Source organism: Lissotriton helveticus, chromosome 1_1 (genome assembly GCF_964261635.1).
Source record: "Lissotriton helveticus chromosome 1_1, aLisHel1.1, whole genome shotgun sequence".
In the NCBI taxonomy this organism is placed as follows: domain Eukaryota; kingdom Metazoa; phylum Chordata; class Amphibia; order Caudata; family Salamandridae; genus Lissotriton; species Lissotriton helveticus.
Genome location: NC_136057.1, coordinates 999,820,203 through 999,843,296, shown reverse-complemented (window position 1 = coordinate 999,843,296; position 23,094 = coordinate 999,820,203). Strand labels below are relative to the sequence as shown.

The window sequence follows — 23,094 nt, the reverse complement described above, 5'->3', positions numbered from 1 at the left end:
TTTTTGTACTGCATAAATAGTTCACATTTTTCGCTAAGTGAGGCATGTCTGCTCAATGCCCCAGCTACCGGGAAGATAAACTCAGGTTAATTCAGTGACTTTGAGGGTTCACCCTAACAAGGATTGTGGTTATTCTTTGAGGTGGGTAGTCACCCACCCAAAATTATAATCCAATTTATTACAGGTACCATCCAATGGCTATTCCAACAGTGATACCAGAACAGCACTTGAAACGCCAGTGGATCTCATCCGCCTGCATCACTGAAGCACCACACTGGTACAGATTTCTCTGTCCAAGCAGTCCATGGTTTCCAGTCCAGCCCAGAGAGGATGTGTCCATTAGGCTAGCACAGATTTCATCAGGAACTGCTAGCAAGATCTTGCAAACCAAATCCCATAATACATGCGAGTATTGTCCAAGGAGGAAACTGGCATTTACAAAGCGAGGCTGGCTGATGAAAACATTCTCTTCCCAAATTCCTCCATACGCTTTGATTACCTATCGGGAGGTCTAGTAGGGAATGTGTTCAGTCCATTTGTGGACACCTGGACCACCAGGCTTTCAGGTGTAGGATGCTGCATGAGAAAAGGAAGGTCACCGGGGGAAGGTCTAAGTCTTCTGGCAACTTGTCTATTTACTGATGGACAAGAACAAAGTTTTACCCAAGTGTTAATTAGTACGTCTGTCGGGGCTTAATAAAAAGGGAGAAGCAGTTCTGTAGTGGATATCCATCGGGTAACTGGTCTGGACTTCAACAGACCGTAGTTGCAGGTCTAAAATCTCTACAGCTGGTCTGATCACCAAAGTAAAAGTAGCTCATTCCTCTGTGGAAGGGACATGAGGAGAGTACAACTCAGTGTCTGGAATGGGGCTCGTCCACTAATGTCCTGAATGTCCATAAAAAGTTGTCCTCATTGTAATAATGGGATGCATCGTCCTCACTATCACTGTGCTCCAAGGTATAAGGAAAGTTAAGCGTTCTAGGCAGTGGTAGTGTTCTTTCTGAGTCAGAATGAGACTGGTTTGGACCCTATGCACTGACAATGTCCTGGATCATCTTGCAATTCATCCGGGCACAGTGCCTGATAGACTTGGAGACATGCAAAGACCCTAGGAACCAGAGACAAACCTGGTGGAGATCTGTAACACATCTGCTTGTCAAAGTCCCCACAAGGTTTCAACCCTGTAGTCATTCGATGGGACAGGTTCCCATGCAGACTGCAGAAAAAGTTTGAGGAAAAATTGTCAAAAAGAAGAGAAAAAGTAGAGGGTCTGACTCCAGATCCGCATCCGAAGGCCCTGAAAGAAAGGAACAGACATCAGTGCGGAGGGGTGGAGCATGTAAGTGGCCCCAGCGTCACTTCAGGGGTGGTATTTAGTAGACAGCCGCACAATGCCACTTATCAGTGCACAAGAGCAAAGCTGAGAAAAAATCTCCAGATCCAGTCTTTCACCTGGGGGGTTTTCACAAGGTCAGGAATCTGCTATTGAAGAATTCATTAAAAATATCGAAATTCAATATTCATTTAATTGATAAATAGTAAAGCCTGTTTTCTATAGCACCTGGAAAGTGAAAAATACCCCGCTCGAAGTTGCATACCCCGCTCGAAGTTGCAAATAGATTCGATGCCTTCTCGGGCTTCGGTGATTGCGATTGACGGACGGGGCCCCCTATCGATATGCTACCCACTACTGACAACCTAGTTGCAAATGCAAAATTAAGCCCCGTAGTAAAAATCTTGGTAACTGAATTAACCACTCAGTCTGCAACTGTCTCCTCTCCCGATGATCGACACCCATCGAATTGTGAGCTTGAGCAAGGTGTAGAAGCCAGTTCTTCTATTATTATTGATCTTCCCGGTTCCTTGGCATGTGAACAAATCAAGCAAGAATTGGTCATTCCCCAAGTTAAAATCTTATCCTGGAACGTGGCGGGACTTAAGAGTAAATTGCCTATTCCCGAGTGGGGCTCTTTTATGGCTTCGCATGATATTTGTATGTTGCAGGAAACCTGGGCGTTAAAAGAAAGTGTAGCCCAGGGTTTTGCAACATACAATATCTTGGCGAGCATGAGTGATAGGGGCAGGCCCTCAGGCGGGTTGTCTATATGGGTTGGCACGCACCTGGGAGTAAAGGCATCACCAATCTTAACTAACTCATTGGAGGTCCAGTGTGTTTTGTTGACCCTGCCAAATATTGCTTTGATTAATGTATACTCAAGGCCAGTTAGGCGGGGCCTTGAGTCAGAGGCTGTCGAAACTCTGTTAACCCTCATACAGTCGATTGACCCCTCCACCGTGCTAATTTTGGGTGGAGACTAATTGTCATTTTGAGCCCCTCATGGACCCGAACTTTGGTGACCCGGATGATGTTGATTTACTTTGGGCCATCCCAGAGCCATTGACTCATCAGGTCAAAGTATGGACCCCTCTTGTTTTGCAATTGCAGTCATTTACATTAGCTACATCATTACGAGCATGCAATGGGAGGGTGGAGCCTGATAGACCAGGGAGAGCCACGTTTAATCGATTAAATCAGACTTCAGTAATCGATTATATCTTCTTTGAGGCTAGGCATTGGGATAGGCTGTATGAATTTAGGGTAATTGAAAGGTTTGACAGTGACCATAATGCCCTAGTTCTGTCCCTTACACCGGGGAGCTTTGGGTTGAAAGGCTCAACATTGGCTGAACACTGTGCTACTGTGCCATTAATAATAACAAACTGTAGGCGAAGGGTTAAATGGCCAGACTTACAAGCGTCCACTAGTAAACTTGCTGAATTATATGAGACCATTATTCCGCACATTGAAGAGAAGGGGAAATCTGGCCATTTGGGCAGGGCAACTGAAATACATAATCAATTGGTTGCCATATTAAAAGATATTCTGTACCCTGTGAGAAGGGCAAACCAGTACCGGACCACGATCCTTCGATGGTTTAACATCTCCTGTCGGAAGGCCAAAAAGGCCTTGCTTGCAGTAATAAAAACCAATGATAGTGAGGCCATCAGGGTGCATCGCACTATATATAAAAAGGCAATCTGTGATGCTAAGAAGGAATGGGAGGCCACAATGTGGGAGGAGTTGGGATCTGCACTTAGGTGTAAGGATTCCAAATTATTCTGGTCCATTGTTGCAACTGGACTTAGTGGGCATACCCAGGCGCTTGCCCCCAATATTGCCCCTTCAATCTGGGAAAGCCACTTTGGTGCTCTATATGGCACCTGTGAGCTTGATGGCTTGCCTGTTAATACTCTTGAACCCCAGCAACTCCAAAGCGACAACGGGACTGAAGAGCGTGGATGGTTGACTGTAGTCCCTACATGCTCTGCCCCAGTTGAACTCTTCACCTTGATTGAAGTTGAGACAGCCATAGGTAAATTGCTCCCCAACAAGGCTCCAGGATTGGATAAATTGCCGGGGCACTTGTTTAGGGCACAACCTAAAATCTGGGCCCCTTACCTGGTCGTTCTATTTAATGGCATTTTGCAGGGAGACTATCTGCCTCCTACTTGGCTAGGAGCAGAAATTGTCCCTATTTTAAAAAAGGGCTGCCCTTTAACCCCCTCTAATTATAGACCCATCAGCTTAATTGATACATCACAAAAGCTGATGGGGAGGGTTATTCTCGACAGGATTCTCGGGTGGATTGATGAGAATGGGATCTTGTCTATACTCCAGGCAGGCTTTAGGTCAGGCGCATCTACCCTAGATCAGATATTTCGCCTGCAGGTCCTGTATTGGAAAACAACAAAGGCAGAGGGTGGCAGCCTCTACCTGGTGTTTGTGGACCTGCGGGGGGCATTTGATCTGGTTCCGCGTGAAAAATTGTGGAAGGTGCTAGCAGACCTGGGACTCCCGCCATATTTATTAGCTGTTCTATCTAGGCTCCACGTAAATAACTTTGCCCAGGTCAGGTGTGGTAGGCATGGCGAACTCACAGATCAATTCCCTGTCAAAAAAGGAGTTCGCCAAGGGTGCGTGTTGGCACCCACACTATTCAGCCTCTACATCAACGGCCTTGAGGAACATCTGAATGGTGTGGTAAACAATGATGCCCCTAAATTGGTTACGGGTAGAGTGCCCGCTCTGATGTTCGCAGACAACACTCTGTTGTTGTCTAGAACATCATCGGGCATTCAAAAAACACTTGGATTCGTGGAGTTCTGTGAGCTTCGGGGATTAGAAATCAATTTGAGAAAAACCAAGTTTATGATTTTAAAACCCCCCTAAGCAGATACGCCCAAACCCAGTTATACATGGTACCCCCCTTGAAAGGGTTAAAACATTTGTATATCTGGGTGTTACTCTGACTGAGAACTTTGACTGGAACACGCAGATTGCTAAGTCCACACTTAAGTTATCTCAGCTTGCTGGGGGTATAAGCAAAGTTTTTAGGGAGTCAACTTTTAGGCCGGTGTCCCTAGCTCTGGAGATATATTGTCGCCAGGCTAGAACGGCAGCAATTTACGGGTCTGAACTTTGGGGCCACAAGCAGATAATGAACCTCAAAAAGGTAGAGCAGTCTTTTGTGAGAAATTTAGTTGGGTTACCGCCTAGTACGCCTTTGATCCCGCTCAGACTTGATCTTGGCATGGTCCCAATAGAGGAGATCATAAGTACAAGACCAATTATGTACTGGAAGAGGCTGTGGTCAGTCCCCGAACTGGCCGCCTATAGAGCGGAATTCTCTGAGATTTGGTCTCTTCTTATATACAAAAAGATCCCTTGGCTTCAGTATGTCCGTACTGCTAGTACCCGGTTAGGTCTTTTGGAACTGTGGGAAACTCCTGAGACATATTGCCTAGGGATATCAAAGAATGAACTTCTTTCTCATATACGTATACAGAACGCTCAAACGCTATCGAGCTCTGCAACATTGGGTAGGTTGACATCTGAGTTCCTCCTAGTTAAATTAGAATCCAAAACTGAGGAATTCTTGGATTTAATTGAACCCCCGCTTGCTCGAAAGCTATATCTCCAGCTAAGGCATGGCACTCTACCTATTAGGTCTTTTACATCTAAATGGCTAAAACCTAATAACGAAGTTTGCCCTGCATGTAGTTATAAAAAGGAGGATGTAACTCATGTATTGTTTTTTTGCCCTGCCTACTCTGCGATTAGAAAATGTTGGCTGATTCCTATTTGTAAGAATTTGGGATTCTTGCATTTTACACAGGCCTGCAGGATACTGACCTACGATACCCATCCTCCCATTGTGTTTGCTGTTTCTCGTTATTTATTCAGTATGTGGCGTAGGAGGCAAACTTTTTTAACCTAATTGTTGCACTTATTGCTTCTATTTCTTGTATTCAGATAACTTGTAGTTTAATTCTTTTTTAACTTTTTATTATTATTTATTGTTTTATTGTGCTGATGTATTTTATGTGCACTTTTATGGTCACTCGACCGAAATAAAGTTATCAATGAATGAATGAATGAATGAAAAATGGCTGAATGAAGCTCTATAGAAAGTTTGGACTAGGATACTTGCCTGTAAAACAATCACTTAGCCAAAAATACTGTGGGTAAGATTATTGCGGATTTACTGTTCACTATAATAAACAAGCATTTGCAAAATCAACAGGTATCGGCCTTTCGATCTATGGACACATGCAAGCCTACAAATTGTCACAGACACGCCATCATGACTATTTTGTTTTATTCACTGATTCCAGATGGATAGATTTAAAAAAAAAAAACCTTTAAAACACATTTTAACTGGAAAGCGAGTCAGCGGAAGGGTTGAAGCAATGCAGTAGGCAGAGAGAAGTACACAGATGTGACTGAGTAATACAGAGAGCCACAGGGTGCAGAGAAGCACAAGGCAAGAACAATACGGATGAGGGACAAAAGCATGCTCAACGGGCTACAACAAAAAGCCAGCTAATATAAAATATGAACATGTGGGTCATAAAACCTATGGAAAGCAAAGTGCCGAATGCATTCCTAGGTAAGCTATAGGCATGTCTTCAATATGTGTTTGCAATCAGGCTGCTGTACTGTCTGGCAAGCTTAGGCCTAAAAAAGGTTACTATCATCAAGGAGCAAGAGAGCAATACAAAAAGCATGTTAGTGTGGTAAGGGAAATACCTCAAAAACATTTACCCCATCATTCTCAGAGAAGGACCCATCTTTTAATGAAGTGTTTGACTAACAAAAACAAGTCCCTTTCCACATGTTTAAAGGGCTAATGGGAAGGTCTGACATATGGTATGGTCTTTGTTGATGAGGGAGAACAATATAAAAGCACTTTGTTTGAAAACCATTTGCATTACTGCTGTGAAATGACCGGAATGAGACTGCTTACTGTTAGAAGTAAACTTTTGTAATTCAACAGTGGCAATCGCTTAAAAAGCACATGTTTTTGCAGCAGAGAGGATTTCGCCATACTGCACAGTCAGGTTTTTTGGATAAGTAATCACTGGCTCCTGAGTACAATCATAGGTCCACAGGAAGAAACTTGATGGCAGTCCAGTGTGAAAAATAGAAATTCAGGGCAGTTCAAAAAATAATAAATCAATTCTATCTGAAAGTGGGCAGTTTAAATTCATTAGTTGATTGATGATGTGAAGTGCGAAAAGCAAAGTTATTGACCACTTCATACTGTGGTGGCCTCTGGGGAAATCATTTACAATCCATATCAATTTCCTTGGCTGTAGTTTGGGCATTTATAAGAAGGTGAATGCGCTATCGAATACACTTGATTGCGAAGTATACATGTAAACACCCTTTCCTTATATTTGTAATGCCATCAGAGTCCCAGCATGCTAAGAGAGAAAGATTCACATAAGTAAATATATACGAGAGACCAAATATCTGAGAAGGAATAGGTTACTTGCCCTGTACGCGCCTATACGTAGGTGTAGTGCCGAAGATTCATATGCTTAGCATTATCCTGCCATCTAGTGTTGGGTTTGGATGATTACAAGTTGTTTTTCTTCGAAGAAGTCTTCTAGCCACGAGGTATAGTTACTCCTCCTCCAGAATGCATTGCTTATGTTGCCTGGCTTCTTTGTTAGACTGTTTTTGGCTCATCGAGTGAGCGTTAGAAAAGGAGCAATAAAGTGATAGAAGAAACATACGTATAATTGTGAATGTGTAAATTACAGTATTAAATATATTATTAATTACTGCAACCAAAAGCTTCCAGGAAGGAGGGTGGGTGCATATGAATCTACGGCACTACACGATACGAATAGATGCTTACAGGGTAAGTAACATACTCCATTCATAGCACGAGTTGGCCGTAGGTACATAAGCTTTGCATCAAATGAAAAGCAGTGCTGCCCTTTGAGGTGGCTAGCGATTGGTTGTAGTACTCGTTTGAAATAGTGTTTTAAGTACAGCTTGACCCACTCTTGCTTGTTGATGTGGGACTACATCAACACAGTAGTGTTTCATAAATGTCTGTGGGTTAATCCATGTTGCTGCTTTACTAATATCTTCTATAGGTTTATTTCCTAGAAAAGCCATAGTGGCTCCTTGTTTACGTGCGGAATGAGCCCTTGGTGGTACCGTAAATATCCTTTTTGGCGTTTTCATAACATGTTTGAATGCATCTAAAAATCAATTGAGCAATTCCTGCTTCGGATAAAGAAGGTCCCTGGTGAGGTTTGTTAAAAGCAACAAAAAGCTGTTGTGTTTTTCTAAAAGCTTTTGTTCCATCAACGTAGAACATGATCGCCCTTTTAACATCTACTGTATTTAGGCTCGCTCTGCTACTGCATCTGGGTTAGGAAAGAGCGCTAGTAGCTCTACGCTACTACGGTCTGACTTGTATGAAAGGCTGAGACCATTTTAGGAAGAAATTTTGGATGAGTCCGCAGAACTAATTTGTTTGGAAATGTTTTAAAGAAAGGTTCTTGAAGAGTAAGTGCCTGTAATTCACTAATCCTTCGGAGAGAAGTGATAGCAACTATAAAGGTAACTTTACAAGTTAGAAATTCGAGTTGATATGAATAAAGTGGTTCGAATGGTGGCCCCATGAGCCTGGCAAGGACAATGCTAATGTTCCAGCTGGGGTTGGTGGAGTAGAAGGCGGGATATCTTTTTCTAGTCCTTCCATGAATTCTTTGATTACTGGTATTTTAAACAGGGACATACAGTGCCTGTTTTGCAATTAAGCTGCTAGTGCTACTAATTGTAATGTGACTGAAGTGTAAGCACGCTTTGTTTGCTGCAGATGGAAGAGATAGCGTATTACGTCTTGTACTGAAGGTGCCTAAGGCCGAATGTGCTTATTTGTACAGTAATATACAAGCCATTTCCATTTTGCAGCGCAACATGCTCTAGTTGTAGGCCTTCAAGCTTGTTTAAGGATGTCCATACATTCGTGGTAAATTTATTTGCCCAAACTCTAGTATTTCAGGAGCTAAATTGCTAGATTTAGCTACTTGGGATTGGGATGCACTACTCTTGCTTGATCCTGAGTTAGTAGATGTGGCAAACGAGGTTGTTTCTTGTGTGGCACTAAAGATAGTTGCAGAAAGGTTGGGAACCATGCCTGCCGTGCCCATGTTGAGGTTAATAGGATTTGTGTTCGAGACATTTGTGTAAACTTCTGAACCACAAATGAAATTAGTGGGAGAGAAGGAAAAGCGTGGGCAAAAACTTCTGACCAATTCATCCATAGAGCATTGCCCCTGGATTGAGGGTGGGGGAACCTGGAGGCAAAGCTTTGGCATTTGCCATTGAGGTGAGTGGCAAACAAGTCTATGACCGGTGTGACCAATCTTTTGAAGTAAGAGCAGAGTAGTGGTAAGTTGATCTACCGCTTGTGTACCTGGAGATTGTCATGCTGAACATACCTGCGAAGTCGTTGCCGACCCCAGGTAGATATTCTGCTAGTAGGTGGATTATGTGATAGATTGCCCATGTCAGAAGCGTTCCGATAGGAGAGATAGCTGTGAGAAGTGTGTTCTCCCCTGCTTTTTAATATAATGCATTGCGTCATATTGTCTGTTCGCATTAGTACTACTTTTTGGTGTAGGTGATTGTGAAAAGCTGTGATGGATAGCTGAATTGCCAGCTCTAGATGATTAATGTGTAGATGTGTTTGATCTATTGGCCATAGACAGTGAACTGTGAGATCTCGCATATGTAGTTCCCATCTCTGAAGTGATGCATCTGTGGTAAGGGTGACTTGCGGAATTGGGGCTTTGAAGGGCCAGTGTTAGAACAAGTTGTTGCTGTTCCACCACTGCAGAGAACAATGAGTCACTGGCCCCATCAACACTTGATCTTGGAGATGACCCTCCACTTGAGACCATGGAGATTGGAGTGTTCGCTGAAGGGTACCCATATGTAGACTAGCGTGTGGTCTGGTAGGTCAGTGGACTAATGCTTCCACGGCAGGGGCAGGTGTTCGACCTCATGGTCACAGGTTCAAATCCGGGCGGGTCCACTCAGCCTTTCATCCGTCTGAGGTCGATAAAATGAGTACCATTGAGTTGGGTAACAAGAAACATCTGTTATTCAGCACCAAGATACCTCGGGGTGAACGTGCGCTTTACAAATACAAGTTATGTTATGTTATGAGTGGTACTCTGGCTATGGCTAGTAAATCCCATTACTACTTTTACTGTGAGTTGAGCTTGTGGTTGAAAAAGAGGTAATGTTTCTGAGAACTTTTGCACTCTTTCTGAACTGGGATATGCTTTGGATGTAACCGAATTGAGAGTTGCACCTATAAAGGGCTGAATTGGAAGAGACTTTAGTATGTTTAGGGTAAACCATAGTTTGTGCACATGGTTGTTCACCTGCTGAGTGTCCTGAAGACACTGTTGGAAGCTTGGACTTTTGATGACCCAATCGTCTAGATATGGGCAAATATGTATTCCTTCCCTTCTGAGATGAGCCGCCACTACTGCAAGGAATTTGGTGAAAACCCTTGGAGCTGCAGTGACCCAGAAGGGTAGCACCTTTAACTGATAGTGTTGCCCGTTGAGTTGAAAACGGTGTGCTGGATGAATGGGAATATGGAAATATGCATCCTTGAGGTCTAAAGCGGTCATGAAATCTCCTTGCTGTAGCAGTGGTATCACCTCTTGCAGTGCGACCACGAAGTGGTCTGAGGAGATGTAACTGTTAAGTGGCCTGAGATCTAGTCTAGACCTTAAGGTTTTGTCCTTTTAGGGAATAAGAAAATAAAGGGAGTATACTCTGTGCCCCCGATGTTGTAAGGGTACAATTTCTATTGACCCTTTTTGAAGGCGAGATAGAACATTGTCCTGTAAAAGGGTAAAATGTTCTTGTGGCATATTTTCTGTTCTTGGTGGGGTTTGTTTGAGTTCTAAACAATACCCATTTTTGATTATGGATAGTACCCATTGGTCTGCTGTGATGTCCTGCCAGTGTGGATAGAAATATTTTAACCTTCCCTAGACTGGTGTTATATATAGTTGGCGGAGGTGTAGGTGGTCACTGTTTTGGAGGGGTGGGAGTTTTGGTAGTGGTTGCACAGCCTCCACCTCTATAATTTGTTTTATAGAAGGATCCCCTGCTAAATTGACTCCGATAGTAGCCCTATTGTTTATGTCCAGTGCTGGAGTCAGTGTCAAATCGCCGTCCCCCTTACACCGCCCCACTTCGGTCCACCTGTGTACTGACCCCTACGAAAGGAACCATGGTGTTGATATATTTGTAGGGCCCCCATTGCTTTAGCGGTTTCAGTGTCTTTATTCCTTTTTTTACTTTTCAAGCAGTTCATCCACCTGTGGCCCAAATAGATTTTGTCCATCAAATGGTAAATTGAGCAGGTGTTGGCAGCCAGAGACTCCGAGACATGCGTGACATCTGATAAGGACACTGGTGTTAACCTCGCAGGCGCTTGTGTCTGCAGAGTCAAGAATACTTTCTATAGTGGCATTAGATATAGCCCTACCCTCTTCCAATAATTGTGTACCAAGGTTGGTATTGATCAGGGAGGGGTTACAGTAATTCCTGGATTTCATCCCATGTGACACGATTATATCGGAAGAGTAGTACCATAGAATTTGCAATACACATGTGGTTGGCGGTTTGTGCTGCAACATGTTTACCTGTGGCATTAGATTTCCTACTCTCTTTATTTGTAGGAGGTGCATCCCCAGTGCCCTGTGAATTTGCTCTTTTCCTGGCTGTGCATACCACTAATGAATCTGGTGTGATTGGGCCCTTAATATAGTCAGAGTCCAATGGGCATGCTTTATATTTCTTTACAATACGAGGGGTGACTACCCCATATTTAACTGGCTGCTTAAATATGAAGTGTGGAAGACAAAATGCCTTTAAGCATAGGGAGTGATTACGCTGTTTGTGATCTATTCAGCGTTTCAACTAGGAAATAATCCTCTTGTGCCATAGTGTGTAGGGTTACTTTGTGGTATGCAGCAGCCCTACTGATAAGATCATGGTATGATGCATCATTTGGTTAGGATCTGTACCATCCATAAATATCCAATGGATCAGGGGCAGTATTGGGATCTCCCTGTGGGTCTGTGAAATAAGGGCTATTGTATTCCTTAGGTTGATCATCCCCAGTAGGTGACTGATCTTGTGAAAAAGTGGCTGCTAAGAAGGCAAGTGTTGTGGAGAGGGTGTCTGCACTGGCCAGGAAGGTAGATTAGGTGAAGATGGAATAGGAGATGAAGGCGGAGGAGGAGAAAGGAGGTAAACAAATAGGGCTTGTGCCTCTGTTCCTTTTCTTTGGTTGATTGGTTGGTTCAGGTACAGCAATGTCCTCCTCAAATGTTTTCTTCCTTTTAGGAAGTGTAAGGGAAACAATTGGTAGTGGTAGTGGTTTGGTGCCTAGTTTCCCAGTGTCTGGGTGTGGAAAAAGTATTTGGTCCCTTGCCGAGCTTATCTCCCAAGTGCTGAAGAATGGGCTGCAACTGTTTTTGCCGTGGCTCTTTGCTACTCTTGGTGTTTTTCGGCATAGAAGATGTGGAAGACGTTGGAGAGATTTTTGTAATGGTTGCAGTCTTTAGTATGTGCTTTCGATGCCGACAGCTTAGGTGCCAGTTTCGATGCGGAGGTCTTTGAAGAAGAACCATCTTTTGGTTCGGAGGCTTTTCAGATCCAATATGCACTGCTTCAGCCCTGAGTCTTTGTGCCGATGTGGTATGTTTCGGCACCAAAACACTTTACTGTTTTACATTTTTCAATGCTAGTCAAAGGCTTTCCAGGCAGAGTGGATTTGTGTTTGTGTGCCTGTTGGTGGAGACCTCCATGGCCCGAGGGCAGTGGGGCTCCGAAAGCCAATTTGGGTGGTTTGATAGGGGTCTAGGCTCATGTGCCCCCATGTGGAATCCGGGACCAAGTCTGAGCTGTCCCCACTGCTAGCCAACAGTATCTGCACATCTGGTGGTGCCATCTGCGCCTCAGTGTCTTCTCAGTTTAGTTCGGAGTGTGGCAAATGTTACTCGAAGTTATCCGGTGAGTTTTCTGTGAGTCGCTGCATGGTAGTGTGGGCCCAACAATGCTTCCTTCGCTGCTGAACTGTTTTCTTCGACAGGAACAGCAAGCACACCTCACAGGAAGTCTCCTCGCGTTCTGGTGTCAAACACAGATTGCCCACTTCGTGTTGGTGTTGCCAGGAGTACATTGCATTTTAATTTTACACGGAACAAGAGCAACACATACGTCCCAGTGAGCTGGGTATAGCTAGTCAGCCAACAAACAATGAAAACACCTATTGAATAGGAGTACAGTGATCATATGTAGCATGAAAACAGTAAAGGTAGTCTGCGGAGCATACTTCAGCAGGAGCAGGTTATGTTAATCTTGTGATTAAAAGTCTCTTAATCTATGCAGGACTGGCTTTCTTTTGTTTTTAGACAGTCGGCTGAAATATTTACTAAGATGTATCGAAAAACAAGCATCTTTGGGACATTTCCCACGGTAAAGTGCCTGTGCACAGAAACGCGCCTGTGTCTTTATCCCTTTGGTCTCAGGCACTTCAGAAGCAGCCGGCTTACAACAAAAACACACTTGTCATTTTTGGGCGGGCTGATCTCTCACCTTATCCTTGGTTTTCAGGTACCTCTGGGCAGCCTGCTGCGTGAAGTCCCCCACCGTGAGACCATCCTTGCAGGGCACCACGATCAGCGTCCTCCCGAAGGCGACTGTCACCTTCATGGCTCCGTCAGGAGGAGAGGAGCCCGGGGATCATTAGGGAGGTCTCGGAGGGACTCTAGAAGAGGCTGGAGGTGACAGTGGAGGGAAAGTGCACCGGGATGAAGAGGCTGAGTACCGTGCGGGGGAGGTGTGGACGCTACAGGTGAGAATGAGCAGGACACACACATCTGTTGTAATCAGAGTCACTTATACTCACAAGAGGGACTGCACCGAGCGGTTGGTCTGCAGGGCCTCGGCCAGCAGCCGCACCAGGCTGCCCACTACCCCCAGGTTGAGGTTGAGCTGGGTCAGTGAGTGGGACTCGGCCAGGCCCCGGCAGATGCGCCCGAAGTCCCGGTCGGAGAGGTGGCAGCCTCGCAGCGAGAGCAGGCGCACCGAGTTCTCTCGCAGGCTGTCCACCACGTCCTTCACCTCGGTGCTGGACAGGCTCTCCCCGGAGATCTCGATGGAGCCGGGCAGCATCTTCAGGGGGTCCGGGCTCCTGCGACGGAGATCCGGGTGCGGCCCGCAGGTCACAGGCTCGGCTCCTGGGAAGCTAGATCAGTGGGTTATGAACCTGGGGCGGCGACCCGGGGTCAGGGGGTCCAGTTTTACGATGATGCTGGTCCAGTGGGGGAATGCACCCGAGGGGAAATCAAAGCGACATGCAGTTCAAATTCCAATATGAAAGGCTAGTGGGTTAATGCACCTGCCACTGGGAGGTCCAAGTGCAATGTGCAGGTCTTAGCTTTGAGTGCCCTGAGGGGGTTCAAAAGCGTCAGTGCAAATCGAGAATGCCAGCTGCAGAAATGGTGCACCATTTGCGGGCCCAGGGCAAGCAGGGTAGTTCGGCAGGTTTGGAGCTTGCAGTAACAGCTCCCAGGCTTCCACTACAGTCAGATTGCACAGCTGTTCACCGCAGAGGTCTGAATGCAACCTGTAAATTAATGCCGGTCCTGGTAAGATAGCCGAGTGGGTTCTGCACCCGATGCGGCCCTCTGTTTGCGAACTACTGGTAGAAAATTCCAATTCAGATAGCTGAGCGGGTTGATGCACGGACTGCGCAGATCTGTGTAATATGCCGGTCCTAGGTTCGAATTCCAGTAAAACAGCTGAATGAGCGCAGGGCCTGCAGTGCACATCTGGGGGTCCCCTGCAGGTCACTGGTGGGAGTGCGTTCCTGGGCACTTACTCTGTCGAGGCGGGTGGGGGTGGTATTGTGGATGGAGGTGACAAGGGGGTGGGTCACAGAGGTCAGGGGAGGGCTCTATGCAGCGGCGGAAGGGGGGTTGCTGAGGAAACAGGTGGGTGTTGTGCTATTGGGAATGGTGGATGCTGGGGCGGGGGGTGATTGGGGGTGTCAGGGCTGCGGCACTGGGGGGCTAGCGAGGACAGATGAAGGGACAGGGGGTGCCCCAGTGGCTGAGGGGTTGCTAAGGCAGCGGGTGGGTGCCAGCGGATGGTGGTTTCAGATGCTGGGCTGCGGGGCGGGGGGGGAGGGGGGGGGGAGAGAAGCTGTAAGAGGATGCTGGGCTGCGGGGGGGGGGGGGAGAAGCTGTAAGAGGATACAGGGGGGCCAGGGAAAGGTAATTTCTAGGACAAACGAGGTCCCTTGGGGGCAAGGTGGAAGCCGTGGGGGTGTTATGGTATGGGGAGGGTAAGTGCTGGGGCTCAAGGAAGGGGTGGGGGCTGGGGCAGTAGGGGGTGCTTTGCTGCAGCGGGAGGGGGGCTGCTGCTGGGGCAGCGGGTGCCCCGAAGGCTCCTGGGGGGGGCTGATGCCAGGCTCTGCTCGCTCGGTCAGGGTGGCAGCACTGCCATTAATCACCGGCAGCTTCCCTGGCAGTGATGGGCAACCAGGACGGGGGCGTGAGTGTGCGTGGAGGGGGCTCCCTCCTCTTATGCCGGCCGAGGCGATCTGTCCAGAGAGTGAGCGCTCCTGCGCCCGAGAGCTTCTTCTGAGAGAGAACAGGTGCCTTTTAAAGCGCCAATGGACAGCTCCGCTTTTCGTGGGCGCTATAGAAATCATTAACAAGCCGGGTATCGGCAACAACGTTGTGATTACATCTCTATTTCAAAAGAAGAAATCATTTTCTCATACAGCTTCCTTACTGAAGGAGTCTTCCAAACGCGTTTGTTGCGCTGGTAATAAAAACATCGGTAAACTGCCCCTGCGAGTGCTGTCCTCTTTCCATAGCGGCTGAAGGAGTTTTAAAGCAGTTCTTTTTTGCCTGAAAGTGAAACGAGACGCTATCGCAGCGAACCCTAACAAACCTTACGTGGGGCGGGACTTCCGCCTTCGGAAGCCCGCGCACGCGCCCACGGATGGCCCGAGAAGCAGTGTTGGTGACGCAGGGCTCCCATGCCCGAGGGAGAGCCCCGCGGTGGCGGCTGAAGTCCGGAGTGGTGGTAAGTGGGCCAGGGGGGGGCGTTGGGGGGGGGAGGGGGCGCTCGGTGCACGTGTGTGTGTGTATGTGTGTGCGAGCGTGTGTGTATGCGACGGCGGGGGTGGGTTCTCTGTATGTGTGGGTGGGTGTGTGCGTGCAAGGGCGCTCGTGTGTCGCTGTGTATGCGCATGCGTGTGTGGTGTTGGAGCTTCCCAGGAGACAGCAGCTGAGCGCGTTCGCGAGCGCGTGGCCCGCTCAAATCGCCTGCGCGCGGCCAGGTGCTGTCTCCTGGGAAGCCGACCCAGCAACAATAGATCTCTGGCGAGACAGCGCTTACGAGCTGTTCAACGCCACGAGACCTAAAAACAACTTGCAATCGTCCAAGCCCAACACTAGATGGTAGGAAAATGCTAACCATGTGTATCTATGGCCAACACATGCTACAAATATACTCTTCACCCAAAAATGCAGATAAGCTTCTACAGGACTTGTAAGAATACAAGGCTTAAGTCGGAGGCACTGATCAACAATACAATTTGATTTTTAACCATCATTCCAGGAACAGGGGTCTTTTTTTTTTTTTATCTTTTCAGCAAAAATTTGAAGTCATGCAAGTTTGCAGTTGGGGAATTTCCTAGACAGTTTGATGGGCTAGAAGGCACCACACACCGAGGCTACCTTCTGAAACAAGGTTTCAAAACAATAAAGGAGGCCCTGAATATGGCCAGGAGCATATCTGGACAGACAATGACCACTTTGGCCAATAACAATAAGAAGGCATGCTGGAGACAGTGTGCAATTGACTGACCTCTGGCCATCAATAATGCAGTAAATTGGTGCATAAACATTTGCTGCAGCCTAAAGTGACTACACATGTTTGAAAAGGCTGCATTCAATTCAAAATGTTGCCAATGATTTCAGATCAATCCTTAAATCTTTTTTACTTTCACAGGATGCTGTAATCTCGTGTCATGCACCTACATAGTTCTCTTATTTAAAATACTTTATTCATGGCTCATAAAAGCCTTACAAAAAAGATACAATTGTCCATATATATTTCCATAATTATTTACATTGAATGAAAGGACATAATTCACAATTAATTATTCACCCTTATCTTAAGATAATTATTTCACGTCCTGAAACACAATCCCCGATCCTGTTCTTGGCAGGAGTAATTCTGCAACAGCTTTGGTTTTGCCACATTATTACAAATGGCCACAATTTGGAAAATTAACCAACTAAAAATCTTTGGTGCATAGTCACATCGAAGTGACGGAGCCTTTATTGATGTCCCAATTGTACAGATGTTGAACAGACTTTACTGAGGTAGCAGCCTGTGATGAAAGTACCCGAGTGTATGCTTGTACAACCTAACTTGATGCACCAGTTGGGAGTGAGCATTGCTAATACTGCACATTTTCTTCAGTATGATAGGCTGTGAACAATTTCCGCAATAAACCAGCAAGAGGTTGGGTCACAGTTTATTTAAACAACATGCATATATATAAAAAAGCTTATTACCTTCCAGTGTTTTTAGGGAGGCAAGAGCAAATGTTTCTTCCTTCTCATTCTCATCACCAACTTCTTCCCAGGCGGCTGAAAAATTTGGTTTCAGAACTTTCTGAATGTGGTCAGAGAGAGTCACTTCCACGTCTTCTAACTGGGAGAAGTAATAAATTACATTTTTGTAAGCACATGCATGCTTAAACAGTAGACACAATGTCAACCACAAAACACAGACCAGAATGTAGTCTTTAAAAAGAGCGTTTATTTTGAACAAACAGAGCTCACTAAGGAACATCTACACTTTTGCCTAATATTTAGTTAATTGAAACAGACCAGACCCGGCGCTAAGAGTACAGTTACTCGTTTACTGTGTGTGACAGCCTTTAGTAAGATAATCACTATTTCACATGATATAATTGACTAAGAAAAATACTCACAACATATTCGTCGTCGTAGCCTTCATCATCTGGGACCCTGGTGTTGGGATCGCAGTCTCTCACCACAAACTTCATTGTGCAATTGAATGTGCAAGAAACTAAGAGTAAAGAGAACACACATTTCACCATAAATACCAGGTGGGGCAATGATTTCTCTATTAACATCCATGTGTAGAACAAACAAAAGCTCTACTATCAGTGCAGCTGTATCCTTAATCCCCTTTTCCAGTCTTTTTCAAACAATTCTTGGTCTATAAAAGCTTTTCTAAAAGTTCATCACTGGCTCAGATTTCAACAACATTCGTTAGTTCAAAGGGTATTTTCAAGAGACTAGTAAAAGGAACAACCATTTGCAATGCAATAGGTCTCGCATTTATCAGAGTTTGAGTATGTCCGCATGGTAAATGACAATGTCTTTTATCTATGTGTTTTGGTTTTGACTGTAGAGGATGTATGAACAGAGACAACTGCAGCACTGCCTAGATGACTTCGAATGAGGAATTACCTCTGGGGCCAGAGAAGCAGCTGCAGCACAGTGTAGAGGACTTGCAATGAGGAATTACCGACAAGACCAGAGAGGAAGATAGCAGCAATATATAGAGGACTTAGAATGAGGAATTACCACTGGGACCAGAGATGCAGCTACCAGATCTGTCTAGAGGACTTCGAATGCAGGATTACCACTGGGACCAGAGGAGCAACTATCAGCACTGTCTAGAGGATTTAGAATGATTAATTACCACTATGACCAGAGAAGCAGCTGCAGCACTGCCCAGAGGACTTGGAATGAGGAATTACCGTCAGGACTACAGAAGCAGCTAGTTAGAATGATTACCACTGAGAATAGAGACGGAGCTGCACGCCGCATAGAGGACTCAGAATAAGGAATTGTCAATGGGACCAGCGAAGCAGCTAGTAGCACATATTATAGTAAAAGAGAAATGCACAATCTTTACATAAACAGTGTTAATAATGGTATCATTTTGCATGTATCAGATAAAGTTCTCTGACAAAAGGATATGCTGTGTTTTGTACACGTTATTTTGTAATGACTGGGTTTAAAACAAGCAATAGCAACATACATTTTTTACAAAATTGTGCAAAAGAAATTAAAAGTATAAAACAATTGTATACAAATTAAAGGAGAGATTTTCCCTGTAGCCCCGATACTTAAGTGCACTTCTTCTCCCTTGTAATCTGGTAATGCTGCAGGAGAGCCAATGGCTGAAGCAGGCACAAACTAGGTGGTAGAGCACAGCATATTCTTGCAAGTAAATTATGTTAAGCTATGTTATGCTATGCTATGTTATGTTATGTTATGCTGTGCTATGTTAAACTAAGCTAAGTTATGTTATGGTAAGTCTTGTTATGTTATGCCAAGTTATGCTATGCTATGTTATGTTTGCTTATGACATGTTATGCTGTGTTATGTCATGTGATTTTCATTAAATTCAAAAGACTTCGTAAGTGTCTATGTGCTCCTCATTATATAGTTCATTATTACGTTCTTTGTATAAACGCACATATAGAAAGATGCATCATTTAATAGGCTCAGTGTTTGTCATCAATCTACAAATGAAATGATAAGCTTTCATTCATACACCGAGGCACTTCCAATGTGAACAAGAAAATAAATCATTTCGAGACCACTTAAAACTAAAAGGCAGCATCATTTATTTTTCATGTAAACAACCCAGGTCTTGAAAATACATATAGGGGGTGTGGAACCAATGATGAACTTTTAGTAGGAAGGGCTGCCATTAAAAGCGCCAACTAACGACAGATCTGTTTTTTTAGCTTTATATATCATCGACAACGATTCCAGCATCTGACGGTGGGGGTGATTAAAATGAATGCTCAAATTCAATTAGTCCACTTACCTGTAGTTTTGGTTACCTTTTTTTCTATGTCTTTCTAAGTTCAAATATCAACCAGATACATGCACTCAGGAAATTAAGCAACACAAACCACATCTGGCAATTTATACTCAAAAATAACATAAAGGTATCTTTTCGGGTCATCCACAAAATAGGCTTGTCTTGGGACAGTTATGTAAGGCAGGCGCTGAAAGTCCCCTGCTATGCTCTTGTTAACCCCACGGTGGCAAGGACAGAGTGACAGAGGCGGTCATCTCCTCCTGTCACCGTCCTCTGCAATGAGGAACCCAGGTTCTACTCCCAGGTGTCTTATCCCAACCTCCAGAGACCCTCGAGCTGTCCGCTGTTCAGTGCACCCTCGCAGCCTGGGCACCGCTATCCGTTTCCGAAAGGATGGCACAGGAAAACAGCCATTGGAATAATACAACACTCAAAATGGGAGTGCGAAGTTCTTAATTCTTTCAGACAAAAGAAACAGCAAGCACGCTATCCCCACAACTTGCTGAAGGAGCTACCGGGAAAAGCAAGAGTGATAATACCACGGGCACGACTCAGAGACGCAGCCTGCCCTTCTGACACGCGCATATTAATCAGCACACACAGGAAAAAAAATCACCAGGGCACTACTCAAACAGGAACCTAAGCCACGTCCGAAAGATGCAGCAGCACACGCGTGACAAGATCCTCACGTCCTGTGCTGCCCCTAACCAAGATGTGTGGCACTTGTCAGCAGCAGTTCACAAAGAGCGCGCAGTTCACAACGAGCGTGCTGCGGGCCACCTGGGCTGACTCGCCCTAACCGGTGGTCATAAAGTTAGAGAGCACACAGGTGGCGCGTATCAATCCTGCGAGCAGGGCGGGGGGCTCCAGGGTGCCAGGCTGTCAGATGGAGTGGGGGTGCGCAGAAGACGGCGAGCACCGAGGCACTGGGGTGACACGCCAGTAATGCGTTTTCATCTCTTTGTGGGGAAAAGTCGCCACAGTCTGCCCGACATTTAAACACATCAAGAAAACATAGACACATCACAGACACCTAAAGATATATAGTCACAAACACGCACAGGACAAACAGGGGCACGCGCACAAAGCAAACACGCACAGATATAATAAAACTAGCAACAGCCAAAGGAATCGAGTGGTGCGCGCGAGCTGCCCACCTCTCTTTCCTTCTTTCCTTTCGTTGCTTCCCTGTGAAATGGATCCAAAAAGAAGGAGCCCACGAGTGGTGCGGTGCCACAGCGAGCCATCTGGTTTCCATTATCGCGCCCGTGTCTGGGCACGATAATTGGAGCCACATGGTATTAGTGCGCATAATAGACACTAATAGGCCATGGTCGGAGCTATGCGCCAACCTTTGGCCAATTGCGTGCTGTCTTTAATAAAAAGACGCACGCAAAGGCCAATAGCATGGTCCAAAAGGAAAAGCACACACACAAGCGTGTGCGATTCCTAGGTCAGTTTTAAAACCCCCTACAAAAAGTCTCTCACTGCAAGAGCAATACTGCGCACTGCACCGCGAGACCTAAAATCTGGGTAAAACAAGTGAGCATAAGATTCAATGCAAAGAGACTGCACATGTTGGTAATGAGACACATGGGCTAGTGTACAATCTTACCCCCATAAATAGGGCTCCGACCTACCCTTCCTTTGCACATCAGAGAACAGCATGTAACATTTCTGAAAAAGAAAATCTCCTGACCACCAAAGCTAAACTTTATCCAGCAGATAATGAGCAGAACCATTCCAGGGATAGTGGAAGTATACAAAATCAGTAAAGGTGAAGTGTGACAAAACAGAATCCGGATCCAAACATCAGAATGACATTATCACTAGCATGGTTTCTACATTTCAAACTGAGTTACTAAAAAACCACCATAAACTTCTACCTATGATGTATATAGTGTTTTACGAAACAGGACCAACTTCAAAACCGCACACATTGTTCAAACATGGCACGAGGACTAAGAACTCAGCTACTTAAATGGGAGTGTTTTAACATACAGTTTTGAAAGTCACGGCATCTAGCAGAATCTTATTTGAAATCTTCCATTCTCAAGTGTTTCTGGGAAGGCAGAAGGGTTTCATAATAATAATAATTAGAAAAGAATATATACATATGTAGAGTCTAGTCTCGTCCCTAGGGGCTCGTAACAGTTCATTCAATGCAGCATTCACAGATGTAGAACTATGATTACAAACAACAAACATATTCTCCTCCTTCTTGAGATATTCCCTGATATTTATCACAGGGAATGCAACAGAAAGCTCACCCCAACAGGAGCAGGACACAAGTCAAGATCACGCAAAATGCTAACATGTAGCCCACTTCGGAATCTGTTTAAGTCAGAATTTAAGCAGTAATTTAGTTTTCAAAATGAAGATCATCCTCACTAGAAAGTAGGGACTTGGTAACACCTCAACAGCTTATTTTTACTGCCCCGCTTGAGCCTCTTATGTTACATTTGTCCATATGAATCTGTTTGGTCCTGGTAGATGGAATGTTGCATGGTTTTAGAGTAACATGTAGCCAGTCCTTACAATGCCCAAAATTCAATATCCATTTGGGATTCTTTGCTGCTGTCCCAAGTGATTATCACTGCATGCCTTCATAGAGTGGGAGTTCAAAAGTCAGACATTCATTCTTTGTTGAAGTTGACTCGCAGAGGCAAATGGATTTCGAGTTAACTCAGTCTTTGATATCTTCCCTCATGGAAATGACACTTTGGCTCTAGTTTCTTTGAGTGAAACTGGCAAAAAGGTTGTGGAACACACTGATGGTGGATACGCTTTTTTAACAAACCTGTAGACATTAGCATTTCATGCATTTCAACGTCCGCCTGTTATCCAAATTGATACATGTGAACACTAAGATGATCACTTTTTGTTTAAAATAGGACATTAGACCCATTAGATGCAGTCAAGAAGAACAATCTAGACATGAGAACACCTCACTGACAACCTTTTGTAAATTGTTTCTAGTCTAGAAAGAGTTTCTACAAATTGATGCACCGGCTCCAACAAGGATCTTTTTGTACTTCCTTAGTAGGGCAGATGAACTCTAGGCACTAATCATTTGGAAGCCAGTTAAAAACTTGTTTAGGGTAAAATCGGAAATGAAGAGCCTATATGATAACATTTAACCAAAACCATAAAACTTCTTTGGAAAGTATAATATCCCCTTTAAGTGTTGAGTTTCCCTCTGAAGTTCACAAGACACTGACAACTTATAAAAACATTCAATTTTTAATTATGGGAGTAGGATACATGACCACACATGGTTTATAAAAATCAAAAAAGACTTCATATTCGAGGGAGTGTCAATTCAATTATTTTTTACTCGTGAGGCCCTGAATAAAAAAATAAAACAATGGAGACTTGGCGATAGTAAGCGCATCATTTTTTTTAGATCGCCTGATGATAATATCGCCGATACCTACGTTCCATGAAATTTAAACTAAAGGTATAGACTAAGACTGTCTGACAACAATATAGCCGACACGTATGACTAATTAGTCCGGAGGAGTCTAAAATGCTGGTATTCCGAACCCGGAAATAGAATCGACGTCGGAGCAACAGGTGATACCGGCAAACAGAGGTAAGGAGATAGAGAGATCGCGTTATAATATATAACATATTATAATATATATATATATAAATAGCGGCTACTCTGGGTCCTTTAACAAAGTTAGACCTTTGAATAAATTGAGATGTTCATAACAGCAGTATTTTGTTAGTGAGGACGAACCCTCGTTACCATAGAGGCAGTAATTTGTAACTTGGCCCATATG

General features: G+C 44.8%; 1 protein-coding gene across 2 annotated transcripts in view; it reads right to left on the bottom strand.

The window, feature by feature from the left end:
* Window positions 1–23,094, bottom strand: part of COPG2 (coat protein complex I subunit gamma 2) — a 408,642-nt gene that overhangs the window by 72,865 nt on the left and 312,683 nt on the right. For both annotated transcript variants that reach the window (XM_078677502.1, XM_078677504.1), the window contains 2 exons: window positions 17,430–17,527; window positions 17,008–17,146 (listed from right to left, as the gene is read on the bottom strand). In XM_078677502.1, the coding sequence (XP_078533628.1) occupies window positions 17,008–17,146; window positions 17,430–17,527 (237 nt within the window). The remainder of the gene's footprint in view (window positions 1–17,007; window positions 17,147–17,429; window positions 17,528–23,094) is intronic.